Source organism: Vicugna pacos, chromosome 5 (assembly GCF_048564905.1).
Source record: "Vicugna pacos chromosome 5, VicPac4, whole genome shotgun sequence".
Taxonomy (NCBI): Eukaryota; Metazoa; Chordata; class Mammalia; order Artiodactyla; family Camelidae; genus Vicugna; species Vicugna pacos.
Window position 1 is genome coordinate 9,834,310 of NC_132991.1, and position 26,192 is coordinate 9,860,501.

General features: G+C 48.1%; 1 protein-coding gene across 1 annotated transcript; it reads right to left on the reverse strand.

Moving 5' to 3' along the window:
- On the reverse strand, positions 1 to 26,192 carry MARCO (macrophage receptor with collagenous structure). Its single transcript, XM_015241315.3, has 13 exons — positions 26,084 to 26,192; positions 17,613 to 17,711; positions 16,572 to 16,793; positions 15,152 to 15,220; positions 12,197 to 12,295; positions 12,058 to 12,093; positions 11,500 to 11,571; positions 11,344 to 11,406; positions 3,490 to 3,534; positions 2,524 to 2,622; positions 1,971 to 2,015; positions 1,316 to 1,492; positions 1 to 131 (listed from the first exon to the last, which is right to left on the reverse strand). The coding sequence occupies exons 1-13, from the start codon at positions 26,190 to 26,192 to the stop codon at positions 1 to 3; spliced, it is 1,266 nt and encodes a 421-aa protein (XP_015096801.1).

Here is a 26,192-nt window from a genome sequence, read left to right on the forward strand (position 1 = left end):
TCAGCTGCAGTCCACACCCGCGTCTTCATTGTGGTTGCAGTTGTGGGAGCCCCAGTTGTTCTTGTTGCAGTTCCACAGGGTTGATTCTGACCCTCGACATGCAACATCGTCCAGCCAGATGGTCCCAGAGCCTAGATACAGGGAAAGCAAGGGGAGAGAGGAGCATGGGGTTAGGGGCCACGCAGCGTGGCCCGCCTGTCCTCAGGGGCTTCCACAGGGAGGGGGACCACCGATCTCTCCCGCACCCACTCAGGGCCACGGTGCTGATGGCTGGTCTGCTTCCACAATGACTCTGCCTCCCTTCTGCTTCCCATCCTTTGACAAAAGCCTCATCCAAACATTTCAGACATAATCCAAGGTGGATTTGAAATCTCCTCTGAGGGATCTCCCTCTGTTCATCTCTTCCTCAAACCCCTCTGAAACTGGGCCAGTCCCCTGCTCTTAAGCATTCACACTTTCCTCAACCCCCCTTCCTTCTGATATATTGATTTAAATCAAGAGCTCAGAGGGATCACTGCATTATTTGCTTCCAGTGATTTACACGACTCTGTGACAACTGATATAGGCTTAATTTTTGTAAGGAAAATGTGTATTTTAAAGGAGTCTGATAAGCCAACTGGACTCAGATTAAAAAGCAGGTATGCACTTTGGCTGGGCTCAGGGGACAGGAGGTAAGGGCAGAGAGCATTCTGGGGTGGGAGCAAGAGAAACTGGCCAGGTCAGCTCTATGCCCAAGCAACTGGTCTCACTCAGCCTGGGGACTTAACTCCTCTGTGGAAAGTCTGAACCTTTTGCTGCCAGGCAGAGCTGAGTCTCCAGAAGCCCAGGGCATCTTTTCAGAACTGATTTTAGGAAGTCCCTGCTCTGACTCCTTTTCTCTCCCATTCCCACTTTCTTCTTCAAGATGATCACAGGGTGAGCTGCCCAGGTCCCCAGAGAGCTGGAATGAACACTGTGTTTCCCTGCCCTGCAGCTTTTCTCTGTTCGCCCAGCTCCAGCTCCTCAGCCAGCCTTCAGAGAGCATCCTTCATAAACACCTTAGGACGCGTGGCATTCTGGCTTCAAGGCTGGATGGACAGTGACCCAACTAAGCCTTTGCTGTCCCTTCAGGGAAGAGAGCCACCTTTCTCCTGGATGTAAACTGGGGGCCTTAAACTGATAAACTTTTCAGTGGCTTGAACCAATCCTTATCTTTTAACCCAAACTCGCTGAGTCACTTGCAACCCAAGGGTGCCAGCACCCTACCAGGGCGAGGGAGCCCACGTCGGCACCTCCAGGAAGGAGGCTCTTGATTGAGGGGGACTGATTCACTTACCAGCTGCCACACCAGAAATGGCTCTTCCAGAGGAGTAACCCATCATGCGGCAGAAGACCGTGGCATCTGAGTTGTCCCAGCTGTCATCACAGATTGTCCCCCAGACACCGTTATAGTAAACTTCAGCCCGGCCTCGGTTGCTGGAGCCGATAATCCTGACAGACATCAGGGACTCGCCTGGGAGACAGAACACCCGTGGGAATGGTGAGGGAAGCAACCTAGGGCTTCACGTGGATGCAGACTCTGCTTTTTCATTTTGGAAAGTTCCGGGGTTAGGGGAAAGAAACGGGGATGGCACCTGCATGACCTGTGCACCTGGGCCTGCAGCACGAAGCCGTGGGAGCAGCCGCCTCTACAGCTGGCAAATCCAGCTTTGCATTGTAGAGAGAAGAGAAAGAAAAGTTGAGAAGAAAAGGGGGTGAGGAAAGAAGGGAAGAAGGAAGAGAGGAAGGATGGAAGGAAGGAAAACCTGCCCAGTGGCTCTCTGCCAGGGGCAGGCTTATTCCTGAGGCAAGCTTATTCCCGGACAAGCCCATCAGCTTTTCCCCCAAATGAGGCATCTGAGAACCAAGGCCCCCCTCCCTGGCCGCAGGCAGTTCTCCAGTACAGAGCAGCCTCTGAAACACACAGGAAAGAGGGCAGAAAGGGCAGTTACCTTTTTGACCTTTTTGTCCCTTTTCTCCTTGCAGCCCGGAAGACCCTGTTACGAGGAGAAAAACCACACAGTTTGATGGAAACCCAGCCAGGACCCCCTCACCCTCCTTGGCCAGCAGTGGGGAGGAGGGGCGGGGGGTCTGATTCTCCCCTCCAGCTTTGCCAGTCACCTGGCATCATGGGGACTGGTTGTGCCAGGAGTCCCGATGGTTGAGCAAGAAGCCATGGGCCTGAGTCACAGCAGGAAGGATTGGAGTGAGATTCAAGAGGGACATTTTAAGAGGCAGAGTGGGGAAGCCTCTGCTGCGGTCAGTCACAGAGACTGCGGGGTATCGGGGACCTGGCTGGGCGTGGTGCCAGTGCAGGGTCACCTGCCTGCTTCTCTGAGTGCCCAGCTGTGCCTCATTCACCTCAGTAGGCTCGGTGCCAAGGGCGGACCCAGCCCAGGGCTGGTCCACAGAGCCGCTAAACCTCTACCCTTCTGGTTCTGGAAGTTCCCAACCCCTTACCACAGGCTTCTCTTCAAGCCCTTACATCAGAAACCAAGCCCTTACCTTTCGCTCCGGGCTGTCCCTTCTGGCCAGCTGGTCCAGGTTCACCCCTGAGGCCTACCAGGCCCGGGCTTCCCTTCTCTCCCTTCGCGCCCATGAGGCCTGGAGAGGAGCGAGACCACCTTGGTCAGATGCTCTGCTTTCCAAGGCAGCCAAGGGCCTTCGTGTTTGATGAACGAGTTGTCCCTGACTACCAGGTTCCCCCCACCCGCTGACCTCCCCCATGTCTGCGGGCTGTCTGGATGCTCAGCCTGGGTTGGGGGCGGGGTGCTGCCCTGATGCCCTGCCTCTCAGGGTGAGAACATGCAGGTGAACAGGGCCAACAGAATTCCAGAGGTGGCCGGTCCTCCTCGGACGACGTCACGTCTCCCATTCTGGGAGAAGTTGCTAGGAAGTTCTAGGCCTCGATTTCTCCTTCAGTAAGTTAGAATAGGAATAGACTGCCTGGCTCTGGAGGAAGAAAGACTGCTCAGGAAATATTTCCCAGGAGTCTTGCTTGCTTGGTGCTCATCGGGGTAGGGCGGGCAAAGAAGACTTGAAATTCTGTGTCAAGCGCGCAGGAACCAACCACAAGCAAGGGCGGGGCCAAGGAGGATGGTAATGAGTCCCGGGGAAGAGTAGCGGGAGGAGCAGGGTGGGAGGGTTGGTGGCCTTGGAGGGTCAAAGGGAAGAGGGACATGGACCAGAGCCACCAACCTAGGACCCAGAGAGGGTCACCCTGCTCCACCGCGGCTGCGCTGCCTAAAGCCACCACCAGGGGGCAGCTTTCCCGAACGTCTTTACCCGCTCAGCCCGCTCCCCTGCCTACTCCACTCCCCACGTTTCACCGGAGGAACCTGGATGCTCAGCCACAGCCTGGCGTTGGGCTGGGCCACTCTAGGGGAAGGTCACTGCGGTTAACAAGACCACTCTTGGATCCAGACCTTCCAGTCATCGTGGTGAGAAATTAAAATAAAGCCGGCCCTTTACCTGGAACTCCCGAGTCTCCTTTTGTTCCCTTCTGTCCTTGAAGTCCTAAGATCAAAATACAAAAAAAGGGGAGAAGATAATAAAACTTAGATATTAGACACTTTTAATCTTGGACAACCTCTACCTTTTGTCTGATTAATGCAGACGGAAAGGTACATTGGTTCTCCAGGATTGTTTAAAGCCTCTTTAGCAGAGCATAAAAGGAGACAGACTGCAGATAAATGGGGACGCTTGTTGGGGTGAAATGGAAATGTATTGGATGGAAGTCTGCGTTAGACAGACAGACAAACCCCGGACTCACTGGCTCGCCTTCCTTGTCCAGGAATAACCTGACTTGGTGTCTAAGTCCAATCCCATTCCTCCCTGTTGCATTTTATTTCAAAAGAATTGAGAGAGGTTTTGAAAATAAAGCAATTTTTATTTCTAATGGACTGCAGAGGGGACTCAGGGGCCACCAGGAGCTTCGGGGGCCCTCACCCACAGCAGATATTCCACGGCGTTTATTGGCTTATTTCCTTGTGGCCCCCAGTAGAGCAAAAGATTCTTGTGGCTAAAGGGTCTTCAGTCCAGAAAATGGAAACATAACCACTGGAATCACTGGTGTGTGAAAGTTCCTTCCCTTCCTTCCTTCCTTCCTTCCTTTCTCCCTTTATTCACTAGTTTACATGGAAGGCCCACTGCTCCCAGCACCATGCTGGGTCACTGTGGGATAGCATTTGACTGGTTTAGCAACATCATGGTCTCTCAAATTTAGGTGCCAGTGTTGCTTTTATTTTAGAGAAAGAAGACTCTCCAAGACAAGAAATTGGGGAAGTGAAAGCACATTATTGACTGTCAAGCAACAGTGGCCGGAGGGTAAGGGCAGGAATACACTCACCACCATGCTGTTGTCTGCTGTCCTCCCCTGGCACCAGCCCAGCCTGAACCGGAGACCCACCCATTTCAAGGAACTCAGTTACTCTCATTGCCAATTGCCTGGGGGAAGTTCCTGCCTTCCCCCTTCAATTCCTGACTTTTCTGAGCACCTACTGCTTGCTGATCAGTGCAGGGCGGGCGAGGGGGCCCAGCTGGCCTCTTCAGGATCCTTTCTTGTGGTAACAAGCAAGGAAGTCCTGCTCCTGGCAGCTGTTCACATGGCCCACCGGGCGCTGCCTGGGGAGGAGGGGCAGAGGGCCGAGGAGCTGCTGCTGCGGGCCTGGGCACCGAGGGAGACAGGAAGTCCTGGAAAGATCTGAGAGGGCAACTAGCTCTGCCTCTCATTTTGGGGATGAGGAGAGGATTGAGGCTCGGAAAGCTTTTTCTAAAAGCTGGAGGGACTGTCAATGTCAGACCTTGGCAGGCAGGCCCCAGCTCATCCCCGGGCCATCAGTGCACACTTTGTTCTCTCTCTTGGAGACCCTCACCCCTTTGATCCCCCAGAGAAACTCGATCAAGCCTGTGAACCCTGCTAGGATGTCAGATGTCGCCCACCATGCAGCCTTCTCTGGCCTCACCGCGGACCACGGACTCCCTCCCCAGGCAGCACGGTGGCTGGGGTCACACAGCCTGCGCTTGCGTCTGCCTCTGTGACCTTGAGCCTCTCCCTGAGCCTCTCCTTTCTCCTCCAAGTCTCCTGGCTGCCTCTGGAGGTGGCTGTGAGACTGAAATGAAGTCATCTGTGTCACGTACTGAGCCTTGTGTCTGGCAGGTGCTTGCTAATTGGTACCCGGGGACCTTGCTTGCATGTATCTGTCTTCGCTCTGTGGGGTGGGGTGAGGAGGAGTGCTTGGGACACTGGGGCTGGAGCCCCTGCATGAGCTCTGTGCAAGCCCCACCCCACCCCAAATATTTGCTGTTGACCTGAGGTCGCCCAGCAGAGGTGGCAAGTGTGTCCTCTCTGCTTACCTGCATCTGAATTGCAGGTGTCAAGATTAGGGGGGAGGATCCACATTCGGAAACATGTCTTTGGTTGTTAAATTGAAAATAACAGTCCATACCTAGATTCTTGATCCTCTCTGTCACATCGTAGAGGGCGCCATATTGCACAAATCGCTATCTTAAGAATCTGTCTCCAGAAGCAAGGCTCAGGGACCTTAGGCATGGCGACGTCCCCTTATTGCCCCCCTCCCAAAGAAGTGTCCCTCTTCAGCTGTCCTCAAGGCACCAAATGACAAACAGGAACTTATCCAGACAGGAATCCTAAGGAAGCCCCTATTCACTAGGTCCTTGGTCCCAGTGGCCGGACCTTCTCCACTTCTTTTCTCACACCCTTCCTCCAGCCGCTCCCCTCCTGCTGCTACCTGCACGTGGCTGGCACCATGCTAGGGGCTCTACATACATCTCCAGCTTCCCTGCAAGGTCATGCCATTTCCTTCGTTACAAAGAAGGAAGTCCACACTCAGAGACACTAGGTGATTTATCCCAGGTCACACAGAAAGTTGCGAAGTTGGGGTGGGACCCAGGGTTGGCCTCCCACTGGGCACTGTGGTTGCCTGTGTTCCACCAGCATGCCGGCTCGCTCCTTCCTGAAGTGTCAGTTGGGCTGTTCATCTGGTTCCAAAGACTCTCTCAGCCAGCCTTCACCCATCCCCTACTCTTAAAAATCAGTAATCAAACTAGAGTGAACGTCAGAATCCCCTGCACAGGGTTTGTTAAAAAACAACTTCCTAAGAGATGCGGATTCGGTGCATCAGGGAGGGGATCTGCATTTTTAACAAGTTCCCAGGTGCTGCTGCTGCTGCTGGACTGGGGGCCATGGTTTGAGTGCCCTAAACACATCTCACCCAGTTGTCAGGGACCAGCTCAGAGCCCACCTTTTCCAAAAAGCCTTCCTGTCTCTGAGGAACTCCCAGCTCCTGCCCCGTCTGAGCTCTTCCAGAACACATTGGCCCTTGATAAGATGCCTTCTGAGATGTCTTTGACAGATGTTGGTTTTGTCTTCAAAACTCCCCTCTTCAAGGGGAGGAAATTGGAATTAGGTTTTGTGCAACTTGTCTCCAGCCTCACTGGACTCTGAGATGGCTGTGCATTAATCCAGGGACTAGTAATTAATTCACTATAAATCAAGGCAGCATCCTTGATCAGATCAGGGGGAATGAGAAATACCTGAAAACTACGATCTAGACGTGCATGTTGTAAGTCTGCACCGGGAGGAAACGAGTGCTGGGTTTGTCCTCTTAACCACAAGCAAACCAGGATTCCCTGGGTATCACAGATTTATCAAGCTGAAAGGGCCCAAAATACTTATTTGCAAGGTGCTTATTTGGAGAAATAATTTTTCTTCCAAGAAAATAGTTTAGTTAGAAAGCACATGCCTTCCTTTTCAGCTGGTGTTCTGCCTAAAATCTTAGAATGCCCTTGTTTGGAGGGAAAATTGCCTGTTTCAAACCCAGAGTACTGCAAGTTGGCAGGGACCTGGATAGGACTCTAGACCTCTCCTCACACTCCACAGAGGAGGAAACCGAGGCCCCGGGAGGCCAAGTACTGACAATCCACCATCGCCTAGCTAGTTGGCAGCAAGTCCAAGTTGATGCTCGGGTCCCCTGACTCTAATTTATCGTGGAAATTTCCAAGATATTAGGAGACTTCCTTAAAGACCATCCTGACTTACAGACTAAATGCAGCAAATTTAGGATTAATTTAATAACTGACAAACTGAGCTGTGTGGCAAGAAGTAAGATGAAAAGCTGGGACCCAAAACTGGGATGCATGTGGACTTCTGCAGATGTCGCTACAAAACTTAGAGGAGATGAGGAAAACTGTAAGTGGCAATTGAATAATATGAGTTGGTAGAATTGAATAAACTCTTGGGCTAACTCAATACTTAGACATGGGAATGGAATTAGCTGAGAAATTATGTTCAAGATATAGGCTTGATTGCTATTACAGATTGTTCATTGTTGCTTATCTTTAAAGTAAAACGCCTTAACATATAGATGCGAAACTAGATTTCAAGTTATTTGCACTTTGGCTTTGCCTCAAGAGAAAAAGAAAAGGACAGAAAATTCTGATTCTTGTTCTATTTTAGACATAAAGGCTGTTAAGATGCAGAATTTCTGATCAGACTGGTGTCTTGGGGCTTAAATGTTTTGGCTGCCTCTAACATCATTTCGTGAGGTAGGAATGGTGGCAAGAGAAATGCCAAGTTGAAGCGAGCCCTTCCTCATTTTCAAACAAGCTTTACTGTTCAAAAAGGCTAAGGGATTTAGATGTAAAATTAGTTTTTTTTTTTTGCAAATATTCTTTTTTCAAAATCAAATGATTTTGCAGTCATTTGAAAGATCAAAGGTTAGGAAAAAAAACTAAGTGTTGAGGGTTTGATAAACCCTGTTTTGTGAATAGTGAAGAAAACTTTCACCATTAGAGAAAGTTCCGCTGGGTGATAACGCTTTACTCAAATAAACTATACAGTCTATCTTCCCAAAAGAATGGAAGGAGTCTCCTCTTCACCGTCTTTAATCAGAGATGGTTCTTCTTTCTCAAGGGGTGTGAACAGGGGGAAGCATTCCACCAGAATGGGGTGGAGTGTGGCTCCTGAGCCTTCATGACTGCAGGAAGATTTGGTGACTAAGTCGGGGTTTAGTCTATGGCAGGGGAGGGAGGTGCTGGCAATTCTGATTTCTCGAGTCCTACACTCTATGTTATTCTATACAACGAAACTTAGAAAAACCCAATTTTGGAATCAGGCTTTGAAATTAACTCCTGGATTCAGTGTATATTAATTATGAGACTCCAGGAGAAGGTTTGACCCCCTGGGAGCCTTCGCTTCCTCAGCTGTAAGGTAGGGGTGATGAAATTCAGGCATGTGGGGCAATGAACTAAAACCATGGGAGTCAGGTCCCAAGCCCAGTGCCTGGCTAAGAGGCCTTATTAATAATAAACAGATGTCTTACTTTTTTGGTAATTTATGCACAATAACAAGATCTAGCTGTTTACCTGGGTTAAGCTAATGCACAGTAATTTCTCTGTTTTCATCCTGTGCACACAGACAGTCTCTTTTGAGACTCACGATTTTATTCACCAAATGGGAAATACATCAGCTTGAAAAACTGTCTTGATATGATCAAAACTGAAACGAACACCATAATAGCTCTAGTCTGGGGAATACCGAAATCCTGACATGGAAAATTAACTTCCATGGTGACAAGACCTGCCTTTCACTTACCACCCACCCTTCCTTCTCCCGCTTTGGAAATCCGACCTCTCTGAAAGTTCATTAGCCTATGGCTTCGGGATGATAAACAGCCCTGGCTATGACCAGCCAGATTAGGGTCCTATGGAAATGCCCTCCTGAGATGTCTGCATGGACCATCCGCTACTTGATCAAGACAAGCCTTTGGACTTGAGTGGGAAATCTATGCACCTTGAAATAAGTTGTGATCATCACATGCCCCAGATTGCAAATATAATTCACCACGTTTACTTGGGCAGCCAGAATTTAAGGAATAACCCTTAGAGTTTGCCTGATTGATGGAGATTCCCATCCAAGTGCTCAACAGATATGCAGAGACTCGAGAATGGACTTAGAATGATTCCCAGACTGTGGACCAAAGGGCTCTGTGCTTAAATGGGGGTGGGGTCCTGGGCAGACCACGAAGAGCCATAACAGGGCCTGAGAGCTTCGTGCTTCCTTCTAAGAGTGGGAGAAGCTGCTGCAGCTTCTGCTCTGACCCTTCCTGGACTAGGACGGAGGGAGGTGTCACTCATCAGAGTGCTCTTACAGGGGTGGGGACACTCAGGCTGCCTGGGGAGGAAGGAAGCATGATAGAGTATCATGGATGCCGCCCCAAGCTCTAGACCAGCCAGGCCTGGATTCCAACCTTGGCTGCATCTCTGACTGCAAAGTAGCACTAACCAGAGTGCTTATCCCATTGGGTTGTCATGAAAATGCTCTTTGGCGGGAGCTGCTCTTATGCAAACCCTCCCAGGATGCAGAGTGCAGACAAGATTCCCCACCCTCAGACAGTGGGAGACACGGGCAAGGGGCTTGAGGAGGGGGCACAGTGCTCGTTGTGGGTAAAATCATGTTTTATCCCCAATACCCTTGCTTAGTCAAGAGTCATTAATCTGGCAATGGTGGGGGGTGAGGCAGAAGGACTCCCAGTTTGTAACTGAGGGAGAAAAGCATCACCTGCATGAAGCCAAGAAGAAAACTCAGGGGCAAGACAGCCTTAGGCCTTGGAGCCAGAGACCCTAACATCTGGGCTCAGGGAAAATGGACGTGTAAGGTGGGAAAGAGGCAGCTAGCCAGTCAGGGCCACATGAACACCACATCAAGATGGAGCCTTTCCGGAAAGCAAGGCCTTGCTGGTGGCCTTCAGGTGGCATCTATATGGCATCAGGCATCAGAGCCCCTGCCTGCACTGACCCACCACCAGTGAAAAGGAAATCAGCTTCGAGACTGGATGGATTGGAAGGACAGTGGGCGTAGGAGCTGTGCCGTGTCTCCCGATAACCTTCAGGGAAACCCCTAAAGGTCAAAGTCCCAGAGTCCAAGGCTCAGGAAGTGGCCCTGCCCACCTCTCTTCCCAGAGGTCCTGATCCTGAGCCTCCACCACGTCCCAAACCTGAACTCCAGGGACATTAACCCACAGAGCCCTCCCTCACTCCTTTGTGACTTCGCCTGCTCTGTTCCCTCTCTCCCAGATTTGCCTTTCCCTCTCCACACGGCCAAGCTGTACTCATCCTCCAAGACCCAGCTCCAGCTCTTCCATCACTCCTTCACTGGTCTACCTTTTTCCTACCCCCACCATGGGCCACTGCGAACTTGAAGCATTTAACAGAATTAATTCACATTTGTTTAAGGAATTGATCAACCGATCAGTTCATCGGCTGACCGCTTGATCAATGAAAACTGAGAGGTTTGCCCCTGGGGTGGGTCTCTGGCATGGCTCTGGGGTGAAGACATCTGGGTTGTCTAACTCAAGCATGATCTCCTGCTCTGGCAACCACAGGGGCTGCAGCAGAGCGTCCACAGACATCCTCGGAAGACGCACAGCCTGTTCTCACAGCCCTGCGCCGGCCACACCACCTCCTAGCCTGCACTTGGCTTGCTAAATGACATGCGGTGGTTTTCCATGCAAAACCCACAGCAAGGAGGGCCTGACACTGTCTGGTAGTGGTCTGTCTGCCTGTCTCCAGCACCGACCTACACGTCTGAGGGAAGGAACCAGGTCTTGTGTGTCATGGGGCCCAGCCCCCAAAACAGTGGCCCAGACTTTCTATCCCTTTGCAGGTGCCCAGACTTCCTTAGTGACAAAATCAGCACAGTGGTTTATAAAGTAGATCACATTGGTATGATGGTTTCTAACCTAGACTAAGTTTGCACAGTGGTTTATAACCTAGACTAAATTGATGTGACCATTCATTACCTTGACCAAGTTTGCATGATGGTTTATAGACCAGTGTCTGTGAGTTCATGACTGTGGGTCTGTGGGTCACTCCTCTCAGCCTGAGCCCCCATGGGAGAATGTGCAAGAAGAAATTTCTTGACACTGGCTGCCCAAATCCAGAGCCCTGACCCGTGGGGCCCCACTGTAGGTCAGTGGGAGAGAGTGGAAACTATACACACAGCTGCTGGGCAGACCAGGAGACAGTGTGGGCCTGGTGCCCCGCTCTTCTCCTTGACAATGGAGGCTTGGTCATGGCATTCAAGGTCTCTCAGGGACTCTTGGTGAAGAAAGAACAACCCCAGGGCCTTGGACTCTAAGGGTCTTGGCAGTCAAAAGTGCCCCTCTTGATCAACATACCTCAGAGGTCAGAGCACAGGGGACTTTCTGCCTCCTTCTGGTGGGCCCGCTGGGACATTGTCCTCCTCCCTGCCCACCCCCGACACCCAGCAGCTCCACTCGCCCACCCACCCACAGCCTCTGTTACCTGTCTCCCCCTTGCTTCCTTTCATGCCTTCGGCTCCTGGGCTCCCGGGCCTTCCTGGTGGTCCTGGACAACAGATGCCGTGGAGAGTGTAAGGGCTGGGTGGGATGGATCTTCAGACCTCACTCTCCACACCCACCATACGACCGAGCACCTCACCTGTTGGTCCAGTGGGGCCAGCGCTGCCAGGCTCACCCTTGGCTCCCGGGGATCCCGCCGCTCCAGGTGGTCCTAAAAGTTAAGTGATGGATGAAAGGCTGGGGGTGGTTGGCAGGGGGCCTGGCTGCCTATTCCCTCAATACACCTCTGTCTTCAGCAGTGACACATGCATCCCCTAACGACTTACAGGTTCCCTGAACAGCTTAAAACATCTCTCTTTAGAAGCCTTAATACCGGCCCTCTTAGTGGGAAGAAAATTAGTCTCAGCAATTTGTTAGTTGTTTCCATTCACTGCTGCAGAGTCTGGGGCTTATGGACTTACTAGGAACTCTAGGTGTGAGTGTCCTGTTTCATGGGACACTCTAAATGGAAATTTCAATTAGGCCTGCCCTCCACATGCTGCTCTGTTCCTCTTCAGAGGGGCCGGGTTTATTTTAAGAAACCCCAGAGGCTCTGGGTTAATACTACAATGAAATGGAAGACAGAGTCGGGTCCTGAACTTGACTTTGCCCAGGGACAATGGCACCTGCAATGATGTCAGAGTCTCAAAATTCTTACCTTGATTTCCTTTGATTCCAGGAACTCCAGCCACACCTAAATACAGAAGGACTTTTAAGGGCTTTTTCCCTCCAGCTCAGCCCACTGGACAAAAGGGGAACATCCGCAAACCAACAGAACTAATTGTGCAGACTTTTACCTGGGAAGCCTGGCCTCCCGGAGTCACCTTTCTCCCCCCGGGCTCCGGGGGGTCCCATGACCCCCATGTCTCCTTTCATGCCTGGATCTCCCTTTCTTCCTGAAAAACCAATGAGTTTTGGTCAGACCTGGGAGGAAGGCGAACCCGGCTTCTAAGTCCAATTCTGTCACTTCCTGTCCCGCCTGAATTCCAAACTCAGACTCCCCGAGACCCAGCATGGGGCCCAGAAGTGGAAGATATGATGGCTGTCCTCAAGGAGCACACCCCTTTGCCCCAGAGACAAAAGTTAGACTCCTGAAAAGTGGATGACCTGGTCTGCCGATGGGCAGTGGAAAGTCCCAGAAGCCGGGTTCTCAGGGCCGTGGTCAGTGCCCTGGTCCCCTCGGGAGGGATCACAGCCCACAGCCCAGACTCCAGCAGTACTGGACAACTATTTAAGTGTCTGCATTTGCAATTAACTTTTCAAGCCTCCTGAACTGAAATCTGAATATTCCAGAAAGCACATCCCAAATGCTGTGAACAGAAGCTTTGAGGCGCTGATGGAGAGAAAGCATAGCAGCACTGTTACCCCCAGGGTTCAGCCACGGGCTTCCCTGGTGCCCAAGGTTTCAAATTTTCCACTTGTCATCAGCATTCCAGGCTTGTCCCAGCCTGTCCCCTCCTTGGTCCTCCATCACTCCCTCCTCCTTTCTGCCACTGCTCCGTGAATATCAATTGAAGGAGGCTCCTTGCAGGGCAGGCTCGGCCACCCCTTCCCAAACTTCCCAGCCGCCCCACGCAGAGCCCACTCATTGGTACCCACTGACTTAAGAAGCCGATGTGTTCCCACCATCAGCAGAGTCCCACCCCAAGCAACTCCCTCAGGTGCTGGCTTGTTGGGATGGACTCTGATTAAAAGGCTCCGTTCCATTATTTTCATGATTTCAGAGCTGGAGAGGACACAGAAGGATGCCAGAAGCCTCTCTAGTCAATTAGGAAAGTAGACAATATGGTCTGGAGTGGAGGGAAAGAAGCAAGTGTCGTGCAGAACTCTCTGGATCTGAGATTTGAGTGACATTAGGCTCAAGGTTTGGGAATAAGATTCTTGGAGGTGGTTTGGAGACTTGAAGAATTGTTATTCCTTGATCAAAGACTAAACAGCCATAAAGAACTTGCTTACTGCTGATGTCTCTTACAACAGCCTCAGGTGCAAACAGCAAAGAAGTTCTTGGTCATTCAGAACGTCCACTTGCTCCAAATGGCACTTCTTAGACAAGACTAGGAATTTTTTCCCCGGCAGAATTTGTAAGTGTCCTGTTGCTCTGGGCCAGCCACAGCCATCACGCTATTGTGTGTCTGAATGAAGTTTCTTGAGACTGGCCTGGGCCTGCGTCTGTATTGCTATGACTTCCATGTCTCCATCACAGGGGACGGCCTTGGGCAGCAGAGCAGTCCCCGCGAAAGCACGGCTCTAGAGGCAGCACCTGCTCTCAAGGAATCACAGCTGCGTCTGACTTCAGACCTTTCCCATCACAGCTAAAGGCGGAGTGAGGGAAATGGATGTGTCCCTTGGAAATTCACCACTGTGACATTACCCATCTGCCGGGACAAAGGGCAGAAAACCTCAGTACCACTAGGGGAGGTGGGTCTCACTTGGTCCGCTAGCCCTGTCCCCTGGCAGTGGATTGGACAAGCAGTGGGTAAGAGAGATCTTGTGATCTTGGGAAAGGAAATTTGGGAAGAGGAGGGGTAGGTTGGAGTCCTGATTTCTGAAGAAGTGAAACTGAAGCATTTCCCCCCACTGGCCCCAGAATTTCACCCAGAGGGTGACTCTGCTCTGCTCCGGCTCCAAAAGCCAAGTGCAGGTGTGACTGAGTTTGTGCCTGGGCGGTGAGTGCGTGTGAGTGCGTGTGTGCATGGGAGTGTCTGCGCGTGTGTGAGCACGTGCACGGATGTGATCGTGCGTGTGTGACTGTACTGCACAAATGTACCTGCGCACATGCGTGTGTGAGCACGTGGGAGCGTGAGTGACTTTGTGTGTCCCTCTTTGCACCATAAACTCTCCTCCTATTTTTTGCCCATCCTCCAGCCAAAAACCTCCTCGGAAAAACCCTCCTGGAGACTTAGAACCCTAGACTCTAGGGGGTCACTTCTATTAAATTGCTTCCAAAAACTAGTTCCTCCAAAAAGAGTCCCCCCTCCTAACAAGTTCCCCTCCTGTAGTTGGCAGTGTTCTCGTTCTGTCTCAGTGGCCTGGAGAGAGGCTGTTGGTTTGTTTATTTACCCCTTCTGTGCAAATCTTTTCATCCTGCTCTTTCTCTAGCAATGTTTGTCTTTGCATCTTTACAACTCAGCAGCCTCAACCCCTCTGGGGAATGGAGGCTGGAGAGTCTTAAGTGGAGAGCAGACTGTAATAGTGATGCGTCTCCCCCTCCCCCTCTGGGGGGTACAGCTGAGCACCCACATTTTCTGAGCCAGCCATGTCATGGCCATTTGTAAGGTAGCTGGGCAGCATAAGGCTGCAGCCTAAAAGAGAGAGACCATCATGGGCTTTGAATCATTATCTTTAACTCCCCAGTAACCCTCTAGAGTACTCTCACTCCCATTTTGCAGACCGAGAAACTAAGGCTCAGAAAGGTCACAGAGTCAGTCCGTGTTGGAGGCAGATATGTCGGACTCTGGAGTCTGGACCAATGAACTTGACTCTCCCCAGTGATGCTTCACAGGCTTGTCCTCTGAGCACCAAGCAGGAGACTGAAGTGTTCACACCCCTCCAGCCGCACCTAGGTGTCCTGCCCGGGATACAGGTACTTCCTAGCATCCCCAGCCCATCTAGGGTCTCACTCCAGGTGGCCCCCCTCAAACACAGACCCCACTGACTGTTCAGGCTCCTGCGGGTGTGTGTCTGCAGCCCTCTGCACCTGCTCCGAGACAGCCTGCTGTGTAAACCAGTGCGCATGCCCAGCCCCTGCTCACCTGCCTCTCCCTTGATGCCTGGTGGGCCTCGGGGTCCTGAGAGTCCTGGAAAGGAGCTCAGAACGTAGCCTGGACAAGGAGGAGAAAAAGAATTACGGGGTCTGTCGACAGAGGCCAGTTTCTCTGGCTCGCTGTCTGCCAGTGACCCTGGCAGGCAGGGGAGGGTACACCCTGGGCCCCTCTGGACCTGGAAGACCTGAGGAATAGGTGTAGAGACGTCAGTGTGCCAACTGACCAGGTGGGGTGACAGTGCCATCATTCACACAACAAAGTGTCCCTGGGCACCAAGGACCCCCCGAAACTGTGTGGAAAGAAGAAAATAAAAGCAGAGCTCCTTCCTACAAGAAGCTCACGGCCCAGGAGGCAAAACGCAACCATACAGATGATGCCTTTCAAGGGTGGCTGAGTCAGGTGGGCCTGGGTCAAGGAACAGCACTTCCCTTTTAGCTGGGTGCCCCGGGTGTGTCATTTCATTGTTTGGAACGTCATCTTCCTCGTCAGTGAAGTGGGGGTCATGTACCAGTTATGCGGGGCTGTCCTGAGGTGGCCACGTGGAGACCACCGTGGAAAACACACCCAGGCTCTGATCAGTGACACCAATGGCTGCTGCCTATGTGTCAGATCACTCCCTTTCCCAAGGACTTGGGGGGCAGGACAAGGCTCCTTGCTCATCCTGTCTTTGTCCACTCTGGCTGTGGTCACAACACACCATAGACTGGGAGCCTGAAACAGCAGACGTTCACGTCTCATGGTTCTGGAGGCTGGAAGCCCAAGAGCAGTGGCCTGCATGGTGAGGTTCTGGGGAAGGCCCTCTGCTGCGTTGCAGACTGTCGCTTTCTCACTGTGTCCTCACGCGGTGGAAGGAGCCAGGGAGCTCCCTGGGGTCTCATCTCTAAGGGCACGTCCACTGGCCTCCCCCCTCCAAGGTCCACATGTTGTCTGGACTGGCTTGGTGCCCACTGTTACCCTCACCTCCCGTGGGCCAGCATTGGTTGGCTGCGCGGGGGTGGTCCTGGGAACCGCCCTGGGCTCTCCACCTTACCTGCCCTCCTGCACCTTCTGGATCGCTCTGAGGGCTCTGTGACTCAGACCTGGCCTTCGGCCAGTTGCTCTAGACGCTGGCTTTTGGAGGTCACCCTCACTTGGACAGGGTCCTTGGTTCCTAGGTTCCAGCCTGCACCGCCTCCCAGAGACCTGTCTGCAGCCCCCCAGGGGCCTGTAACTTCATGCCCACCCCATATGACCTTTACTCCCCTCTCTGTCTTCGCCCCCAGGGTCTCATACCAGCCCAGGGTCTGGGAAGTCCCCCACCTTGCCAGAGAAAGGGATTAAGGCCCCAAGACCCCCTTGCCCATGCACAAGCAGTGCCCCACTTTCCCCTCCTCTCTGAGGAGTCCCAGGCTAAGGCGGAGGGGCCAACCTGGGTTCTGAGTAAAGTTGTCCACCCATCGCTGTAGGTGCTCCTGCCTGCTGTAGACCTGGATGAACTGGGCCTGCAGGACTTGCAGCTTCGTTGCACCCCTGGCCGGGGATGGGCCAAGTATCGACTGGAGGAAAGAGGAAGATGGGCTCTCCTCCACGAGCAGCGTTTCGTTGTCATAGTAACTCTCCAGGTGCCGGAGCCGCTCCTGCAGATTCAGAACTGGACACCCAACCCCCACAGCATCCTTTTAGGGATGTCATTAAAGCCCTGACATTCTGTGTCACATGTGCATAACTCTGTAGGTCCTGAATAGGGAAACACACGTTTCATGCATTGTGAGGAACTGACATGAGCACAGAACTTTGTATCTTGTGTGTGGGCACTCCACCCTCAGACATGACATTGCATGCCGTAGAACATATCTGCTCAGCCTGCAGATGTACCCACTGCGTCCATGATCAACCTTCATGCAGTTAAGAGCACAAAGCCTGATCTGGGGTGAATGCATGTCCACTAATCTGCTGGTCTGGCCTCATGATGTGTGACCTTAATATGTATGTGATGTGTTGATGACAACAGAGTACGCAGCATTCTTGAGTGAGCTTAGGGTCTGTTGATGGAATTGTTTCATGGCCAAGCCATTTGGACTGGGAGAACTTTGAAAGTAAAATCATGTTCGAATGAAACACTCTGATCAGCAACGGTCCTTCCCACTCAGAGGCTGGGAATCTTTGATGTGAGAAGCACATGGCAGACCCGTGTGAAATCACTGCATCTTTCACTGCCTCAGAAGTGCACTGCAGCCTCACACGTGCAGTCTCTCTCTCTCTCTCAAACACACACACACACACACACAACACATACTCTGCTCTCTGCTTCCCGCCCCCGCCCCGCTCCACTGTGGCTGTCCAGGGGCTGAGAACTCTCTTTCAGCAGGTGGGCAATGGTGACCCCAGGGCTCTCCTCTGAACCTAAGCCATGTGAGGTGGGGCCACACTGTCATCCCAAGGGGGACCAGAGAGGACCCAGATGTCTTACCTTTCATCATCACCAGCCCAATGCCTGCGGTGAGCAGAATCAGATAGATAACCACTGGGACCATGAAGTTCATCCCACCTCTCTTCTTGGCACGTGGATCTGTAACAATCCAGACAACAGGTGGCTGCTGCAGAGGATGGAGAACAGGGGCCCAGCCTGAGGTCTCATGAGGGAAAAGACAGAAAGGCCACCACCTCCAAATCTTCTGCAAGATCCACCTTCTGGCCACAAGGCAAGAAATGCCATTGTCAGTCCCTCATGTGTGTGGCTGGGCAAAAAACACCCATGCTCATATCCTTAGCTGGAAAAGTTTCATCTTCAACCCAAGTATCACGGCAGCCTGGCCCACGGTCCAAGCCCCAGCACCACGCCTGGCCGTGGTGGGCACTCAGTCGATGTTCATCAGATGAATCAACGAATTCACTTATTTCAATTTCAAAACTCTGGGAGAAAGAGGATGGTTCCTATTTTATAACCAATGAGTGAGGTTTGGAAAAGTAAAAAACAAAACAAAACAAAACAAAACCTGTTAGGTTATAAGACAAGATCTGGAAATCTTGTCCAGGCCTTTGTTTTCTTTGTTTTTTCTCCAGATTTTTAAATTATAAAAGTAAAACATGCTTCATATAGTTTATCAAACAATGTGGAGAGCATTGCAAGGATTTATACTCTTGTAATTAACCCCCTGAGCTTCTAACCTGCTGAGATAAACTCTGTTAGCGTTCTGGGGCGTGGCCTTCCTCTCAGAAACTTACAGACCCATACACTCCTAGACAGACTTGTTTTTTCTCCCTTTAATTTTATACTAATGATATCATTTTGCAACTGCACATCAATTATAGCACCTTGCTTTCTGCAATGAATTATTTTTTTCATGGACATCCCTCTAGTTTTCTTGATACAGAGGGATTTGACTGTTTCCTTTAATAGATGCTTGATATTCATTAAAGACACTTAGCTATGCTCAGTCTAGTGCAAGTTATCTCCCCATGTACCCCTGGAATCCAGGCCCACATAGCAGTGTGAGTGAGCTCTCCTATATGCAGCCTGGTCGAGTTGCTCCCTTGCCTTCAGCCCTTCAGCTCACTGCCCTCAAGACAGCTCCCCGGCTGTCACCTTGAGCCCTGCTGCCAGCCATGCCTCCACACCACACCTCCACGTGGACACTGACTGATGGTCAGGCCAGGCCACTGTGGATGCACTCTTCTGACTTCCGGCAGTGTGTGTCCTCTGCATATCCAATCTCACATCCTTCTTTCTGTGCAACGAATTCTTTGTTGTTGTTGTTGCTATTTACCTATTTTATATGTAATAGTTAGTATCTGCAAATCTCGAACTCTCAAATTATCCCTTGCCACCTCTTTACCCCTTGGTAACCATAAGTTTGTTTTCTATGTCTGTGAGTCTGTTTCTGTTTTGTAAATATGTTCATTTGTGTCTTTTTTTTTTTTTTAGATTCCACGTGTAAGTGAGAGCATGATATTTTTCTTTCTCTTTCTGGCTTATTTCACTTAGAATGACGATCTCCAGGTCCATCCATGTTGCTGCAAGTGGCATTAATTTATCCTTTTTATGGCTGAGTAGTATTCCATTGTAAATACATACTACAACTTTTTTTAAATTGAAGTACAGTCAGTTACAATGTGCCAATTTCTGTTGTACAGCACAATGTCCCAGCCATGCTTATACATATGCATTTGTTTTCATATTCTTTTTCATTAAAGGTTATTACAAGATATTAAATACAGTTTCCTGTGCTATACAGAAGAAACTTTTTTTAATCTATTTTTATATTTAGTGGCTAACATCTGCAAATCTCAAATTCCCAAATTTAGCTCTTCCCACCCCCTCTCCCCCAGTAACCATAAGATTGTTTACTATGTCTGTGAGTCTGTTTCTTTTTGGTAGATGAGTTCATTAGTGTCCTCTTTTTTTTTAGATTCCACATGAGTGACATCATATGGTATTTTTCTCTTTCTGGCTTGCTTCACTTAGAGTGACAAGCTCCAGATCCATCCATGTTGCTGCAAATGGCATTATTTTATTCTTTTTTATGGCTAAGTAGTATTCCATTGTATAAATATAGCACAGCTTCTTTATCTAGTCATCTGTTAATGAACATTTAGATTGTTTCCACATCTTAGCTATTGTAAATAGTGCTGCTATGAACATTAGGGTGCATATTTCTTTTCGAATTAGGATTCCCTCTGTATATATGCCAGGAGTGGGATTGCTGGATAATATGGTAAGTCTTTTTTAGTTTTTTGAGGAATCTCCATACTGTTTTCCATAACGATGCACCAAATTGCATTCCTACCAACAGTGTAGGAAGGTTCCCTTTCCTCTACACCCTCTCCAGCATTTATCATTTATGAACATTTTAATGATGGCCATTCTGAGTGGTGTGAATAATTCTTACTTATCCTTTGGGAGAACAGTGGAGCTTCCTTACTCCAAGAGAGATACTCTGGCTCCCCTGGGCTGAGTGGGACTTCACTCTGCTTCCTGACATTACTCTGCGTCTTTATCCCCTGTGACCACTGAGCAACCTGAACTATGTCTATGTCTCAGAACCTCCTCCAAATGGCCCGGAAGTTTCTTAGAAAGATGATGGAAGTGTTCTAGAAAGATGATAACTGGATAGATGACCAGATGAGCTAGTGGCTGCCAAGGTTTGTGTGCTGAACATGCACAGAGGTGAACAGTGCCCATTTAGAGTGCTGAGAGAGCACTGAGAATGCAACTTTGGATCTCAGGTATCCACACAATCATCATGGTGAGGATGGGCAACTCACGAGGGAAGCCTCCCATTTAACAGAAGATGGTGGATATTGTGCATGCAGTCTTCTAGACAGCACTAAACATGATGAAACATAACATGTGATGGGAGTAGAAAGATAAACACTGCTTCAGAGACACAGGTATTATAGAGGTCGGAGGTGGAGGTGAGGACCAGCAGGGAAGATACAGATATTTTCAAACTAGATGGTAGGACCATGGGGTAAGCATCGGACTAAGGATAACGAGAGGGAAAACACACACGGTAGTGTGATGGGAGAGGTTTGTTATGTCCACTCAGGCCCAGAAGGCATTTTAATTCAGAGCTATCACCTGGCATAGAGGCAAGGTGTTTTAGAAACTGGGAACTTCAAATCTGCGGGCTTTGTCTAACTCACTCCATACAAAGAAGTTCTGATAAATTCTTCACCCTCAATGCTGATCATTTCATCTCTTAGTGGGTAGAAAAAGTTACAGAGGAAGTAAAATCTACTCGGGATTGGATTTGACCAATGAGGAAGGGAGGAGAGAATAAAAAAGAAAAAGCCTCATGTGAGCAAGAATGAGCTTCCTTGGAGTAAACTCTGGTGCATCTGGGTGAAGATCTTAGGGAAGTAGGTTTTAGAAATTTGACAGCTCTATTATCTGACTCACAGTGGAAATATGGCTGCAGATGGAATTTAAAAGGCAATTCCAAGAAAGAGCTCAATGAAGGAAAAAGGATGCACACTAACTCCAGAGTTTCCAGGCTTGGCATCTTCCAACCCATCACCCAGTGGCAGAAGGTAGTTTGGTAGGTACACTTCTTTCCTGCTATAATGTTAGTGGAGATCAAACGAGAGCCCCTCTCCTCCACCCCTAGCACTGGGCTGTTGGTGAGCAGGGCAGTGGTCTCTGCCCAGTGAGTTTGATGTCTCTCTCGCCTTACCTAGCAGCACTGGGCAACATAGAGGGGTACCTCCTGCCCCTGTAGGCAGCAGCAGCAGGGAGCAAGAAAGAACACCAATAGCACCAGATGAATGAAGCAGGCCAGAATAACATAGTCAGGACTCTGAAAATTAAATTTTTACTGGAACCACAGCCCACAAAATGGTCCAGAATCTATGTAATAAACCTAAACAGCTTATGTAAGAAACCTGAACCTAAACCTATCATTGAACTAATACAAATGTTGTAATTATTCAATAAGGATTTTAAAGCAGCCATAACCAAAATGCTTTAGTGAGTAATTACAAATAAAACATTTCTTAATCTCACAAAACTATAAGATATGTAAAAGAACCAATGGAAATTGTATTACTCCAAAACACCCCTAAAATTTTAAAACCCCACTACATTGGCTCAGTAGTGTAATAAATATGACAAAGGGAAGAATCAGTGAATTAAATAATAATAGAAATTACCCAATCTGAAAAACAGAAAATGAACAACACCATCAACAACAAATTGAACCTCAGAGACCTGTGGATCAATTAAAAAACACGTAATACTCATATTACTGAAGTCCTAGAAAAAGTGTGAAGCTGAAAAAAATATTCAAAGAAGTAATGATAGCTGAAAATTTCTCAGATTTGCTGGAAGACATAAACCTACAGATTCAAGAAGGAGATATGTGTAAAGCATGGTAAATTCAAAGAAATTCATACCTAGATACATCACACATGAATAAAAACCTGAAAAGTTTAGAGAAAAAGAAAATTAAAAATCTTCAGAAAAAGAAAAACTCTTGAAAGCATCCAGACAGAAATGACACACTACCTATAAACTAATTTGAGTTCAAATGACAGACAATTTCTCATTTGAAACCAATGAAGATCAAGCAGAAGTAGCACAATGTTTTTCGTGTGCTGAACGAAATATATTTCATCAGAAATATATATCTGATGAAAACATCTTTCAATAATGAATGGGAAATGGAGATTCTCAGATGAAGGAAAACCAACAGAAGTTATTGCTAGTAAACTTACCTTTAAAAAGTGCCTAGAGGAAGTTCTTCCAACAGAATGAAAATGATAGAAGGCTTGGCACTTGAAAAGGGAAGGAAGAACAGAAAAAAGGAAAGAAGAATGGGTAACATGTAGTGATTAGACCATCCTTCTTACAATTTTTAAAACTCACATTTGCCAGTTGAAACAAAAATTATAATACTATCTGATGTGGTACTCAGTGTACACAGAGGAAGTACCTCAGACAATTCATTTTAAAAGTGAAGAGGATAAAAAGATGTAAATTGAAATAAGATTTCTACACTTGATTCAAAGCAGTAAAGTGTTGATACCAGTGGACTGTAAGTTTTTATGTATGCTATGCCCAGAGCAACCACTAAATAAACTATTCAAAGAGATACACCTCTAAAACCTATAAATAAATAAAAATGGAATTCTAAAAAAGTGCCTAAGTAAACCATATTAAGGAAATAAAAGAGAAACAGATGAATAAGAAACAGAGGAAACAAAGAGAAAATACAAAATAAGATGGCAGTTTTAAGCCTAACATGCCTATAATTACTTTAATCTAAATAGTCTAAATATACCAAATAGAGGGCAGACGTTGAGCAAGTGGATTAAAAAGCATGACACAAGTATCAGCTACCTGTAAGAAACCAAACAGTAGAACTTCTATTCACATGAAGCAAAATTGATGAAACTAAAAGGAAAAATGGACAAATCCCAATTATAATTGGGGACATTAACACCCCATTCTCAGCAATTGATAAAAAGGTCAGCGAAGGCATAGAAGAGCTATAGAAGAACTGAAAAACATCATCAACCAATAAGATCTAACTCCATGTAACAACAGCAGAATACACATTCTTTCCATGCACGCAAGGAATAGTCACTAACATCATACCCTGGGTCATAAAACAAACCTCAACAAAATGTAGAAGAAATTAAAATTTACAGAGTATAGTCTCTGACAATAATGAAATCAACATAGAAATCAAATGAAAAATAGAAGTCAACAGCAGATAGACAATAGAAAAATCTCCAAACACTTGGAAAAATTTTTTAAACTTCTAAATAATGCATGGGTCATAAATTCTCAAAGAAAAGTTTTTGAAACAGAACTGAATGAAAATGAAAATACAACATATCAAATTATGGGATACAACTAAAGCAGCACCAGAAGGGAAATTTATAGCACTAAATCCTTACATTACAGATGAGAAAAAGTTTCAAATCAGTAAGCTAAGTTCTGACCTCAAGACCCTATAACTTTTCTATTTATATTTCTTGGGGTCTTCTCTGTCAAGTAGGATGCTCTTCAGACTGAAATTGGTGGGAAGAAATATGAAGAAAGATGTGAAACCTCAAATAGTTGAGGGGTTTGGACGAGAAGGCTAGACAGATTACATTCTACAGACTGGCAAGAGCTTGCCAACGTGGTAACAGAATTTGAGAAACCAGACACATCAGGAGAGCGACAGGAAAACCTGAGCCAGACAAATGCTCATATTTTCAAGAAGGTGGAAAGGAACACATCCCAGAAAGTTATTGCCAACAGGGACAAACGTGAAGTCCCTCATTCAAGCTCAAATTTTCCATTGTTGAAGGGGAGAGGGGCTGACACTGGTTCAAGAGGAAAGACCTGGGATTTCGTTGAACCTTCAAGCATCAAGACCAGCAGTATGTGGAGGCTCTTTAGAAAACTAAAGCAATCTTTAGCCAACAGATATCTAGGTAGGTAGGTAGATAGGTAGATAGACAGACAGATAAACAAGCCTGGAACCATTTAGTGCTGAAGCAAGTAGTTTTTTTTCATCTCAGTAAGCCCCAGGGGAGGCTTGTGTTCCAGAGCCTCCCAGTGATTACTGTCCATAATGGCACTCATCTAGAAAGATCCATATGTTCCATGATCTTTGTAAGAGGAGACAGGAAGTTGTGAATGCATTTAGGAAAATGTTCCATTCAAACTGGAGCGATTTGGTTTGGGATTAGATTTTTAGTTAGTGGCCTCTATAACCCAAATCAGAAATCTGGGATTCACCCTTGACTCTTGCATCATCCTCACTTGCCTTGTCCACCTCCCCCCCATTATAGTCCTACTGATTTTCCATCTAATATTTCTCCAGAGTGTTCTCTCTTTTCCTTCCACATACCCACTGCCTCTCATCCTCTCTGCCAACCTCCTCTCTGTCCTCTGGGTTACTCTTGAGAGTGAATAATTGCAAAGGCAAATCACTACCTCTCAGCCCGACGTCAATCTTTTCAAAGCTCCCCATTGCCCTCAGGATAAAGTCCAATTAATTGGTCCTAGTCTCAATCCCCACTGAGTTTCTTCACCTAATTTTGCCCCAACAATATGGGGCTATTTGTATTTTTCCTGACTATTCCTTGTGAATGTATCATAACCATGTGGTCCCCTACCTTAGCCCCAGTCACCATCTACTTTCTCTAACTCATCCTCCTTATCCTTTAAGCTTTAGAAGAGGTCTCAGCTCTGCCCTCCAGGGCCCCACACCAGGTTAGATCTGTCCATAAGGTCCTGTGCAAATCTCACTCACAGCCAGTGATAAATTGGATAGAAACAGTCAAGTGATGGAGAAGCTCACTCTGTCATCTCCTGCTACCATGGCAACAGGACTGTGGGCTCCCTGAGGCCAGAAGTCATGCTTGTTCTTGTCTGTTTCCTCGATGCTGAGTGCAGTGGCCAGGAGGTAGTAGGTGCCAAATATGTTTGATCACTTGACTTACCTGACTTTGCTTGAACCTTTACAGTATCAAAAAGTCATATCTCCAGAATGCTGCCTTCCCCAAAGTTTTGAATCACCAACAGTTATTAAAGACATTTACACTCTTGCCTTCTTCGTTACCCCACTTTAAATTCCTAAAGGCAGAGCACCAGACTCCTCATCTTTGTAACCCCATAAATTCCAGCCAGTGATCTGTACAGACACTGGATGAGACAGTCAGGCCAAGGGACAGAGCTGCAATTAACCCTGCACATACAACTTCCAGAAAAGACTGGGAGGGGGAATGACTGATTGACTTCAAGACAATTCCAAGAGGATATTCTGAGATGAGAAATCAGAAAGCCCCTCTGCAAAGCACTCGCCTATGACTTTAAATGCCACAAATTCTAGAAGATTTAAAACAATACATCACCTGACTAAATAAATAAAACAACAGAGTTGACTGAATTTTTAAAATCTGAGTTGAACCTAAGAAAAACTAATCATGAAGCTGTAACATATCCTAGCCCACACCAGATGGAGAACGCACTCTCAGAGCAACATATGGGTTCTAACAGAAGTCACCTGAAAGAATGGAATGGCAATTTTAACAGAATTGCATTAAATACATGTGATACCTGCCTTCAGTTTCATGGAACTTTTTCATCTCCTTTGTTTTGCATTGTCCTCTCATCACACAATTCATCACACACACAACCTGTGTGTCGGAAAGAGACACTAAGCAAAAGGAGGGGAGTCTAATAAGCATTAACATTAATCAAAGGAAAAATATTTACATGCAGTTTAAGGGAATTGTAAAGCTAAAAAAAACCCCAACTGAATGCTAAAGACACAGCATCTATTACCAGTATTCCACAAATTTCTGATGGAAACATTCTAGGGATGTATTGTTGACAGTCTACGCTGCAAACCTTGACTTTCTATTGGCTGGTTATTCTGATGTCGCCAAGAGAAAGACCACAACGCCAGGCAATGTCATTACTGGGGAGTAGTACTTTACCATTAATTTCAAGGGTCTCCCTTGTAGAGAACATGGTTTGGTTGAGAGCCGCTCTTGCTCCGTTGCTAGCCAGGAGCTCTTCCTGCTGGAGAACTTCCTCATTTTCCAT

Excerpts from the sequence above, each read along its gene's own strand:
- MARCO (XM_015241315.3), bottom strand. The coding sequence starts at position 26,192 with ATGGAAAATGAGGAAGTTCTCCAGCAGGAAGAGCTCCTGGCTAGCAAC. Across the intron at positions 15,221-16,571 it reads CAACTTTACTCAGAACCCAG|GCTACGTTCTGAGCTCCTTT; the intron begins GTTGGCCCCTCC and ends CTCCTTGTCCAG. Across the intron at positions 2,016-2,523 it reads GGGACAGCCCGGAGCGAAAG|GGTCTTCCGGGCTGCAAGGA; the intron begins GTAAGGGCTTGG and ends TCCTCGTAACAG.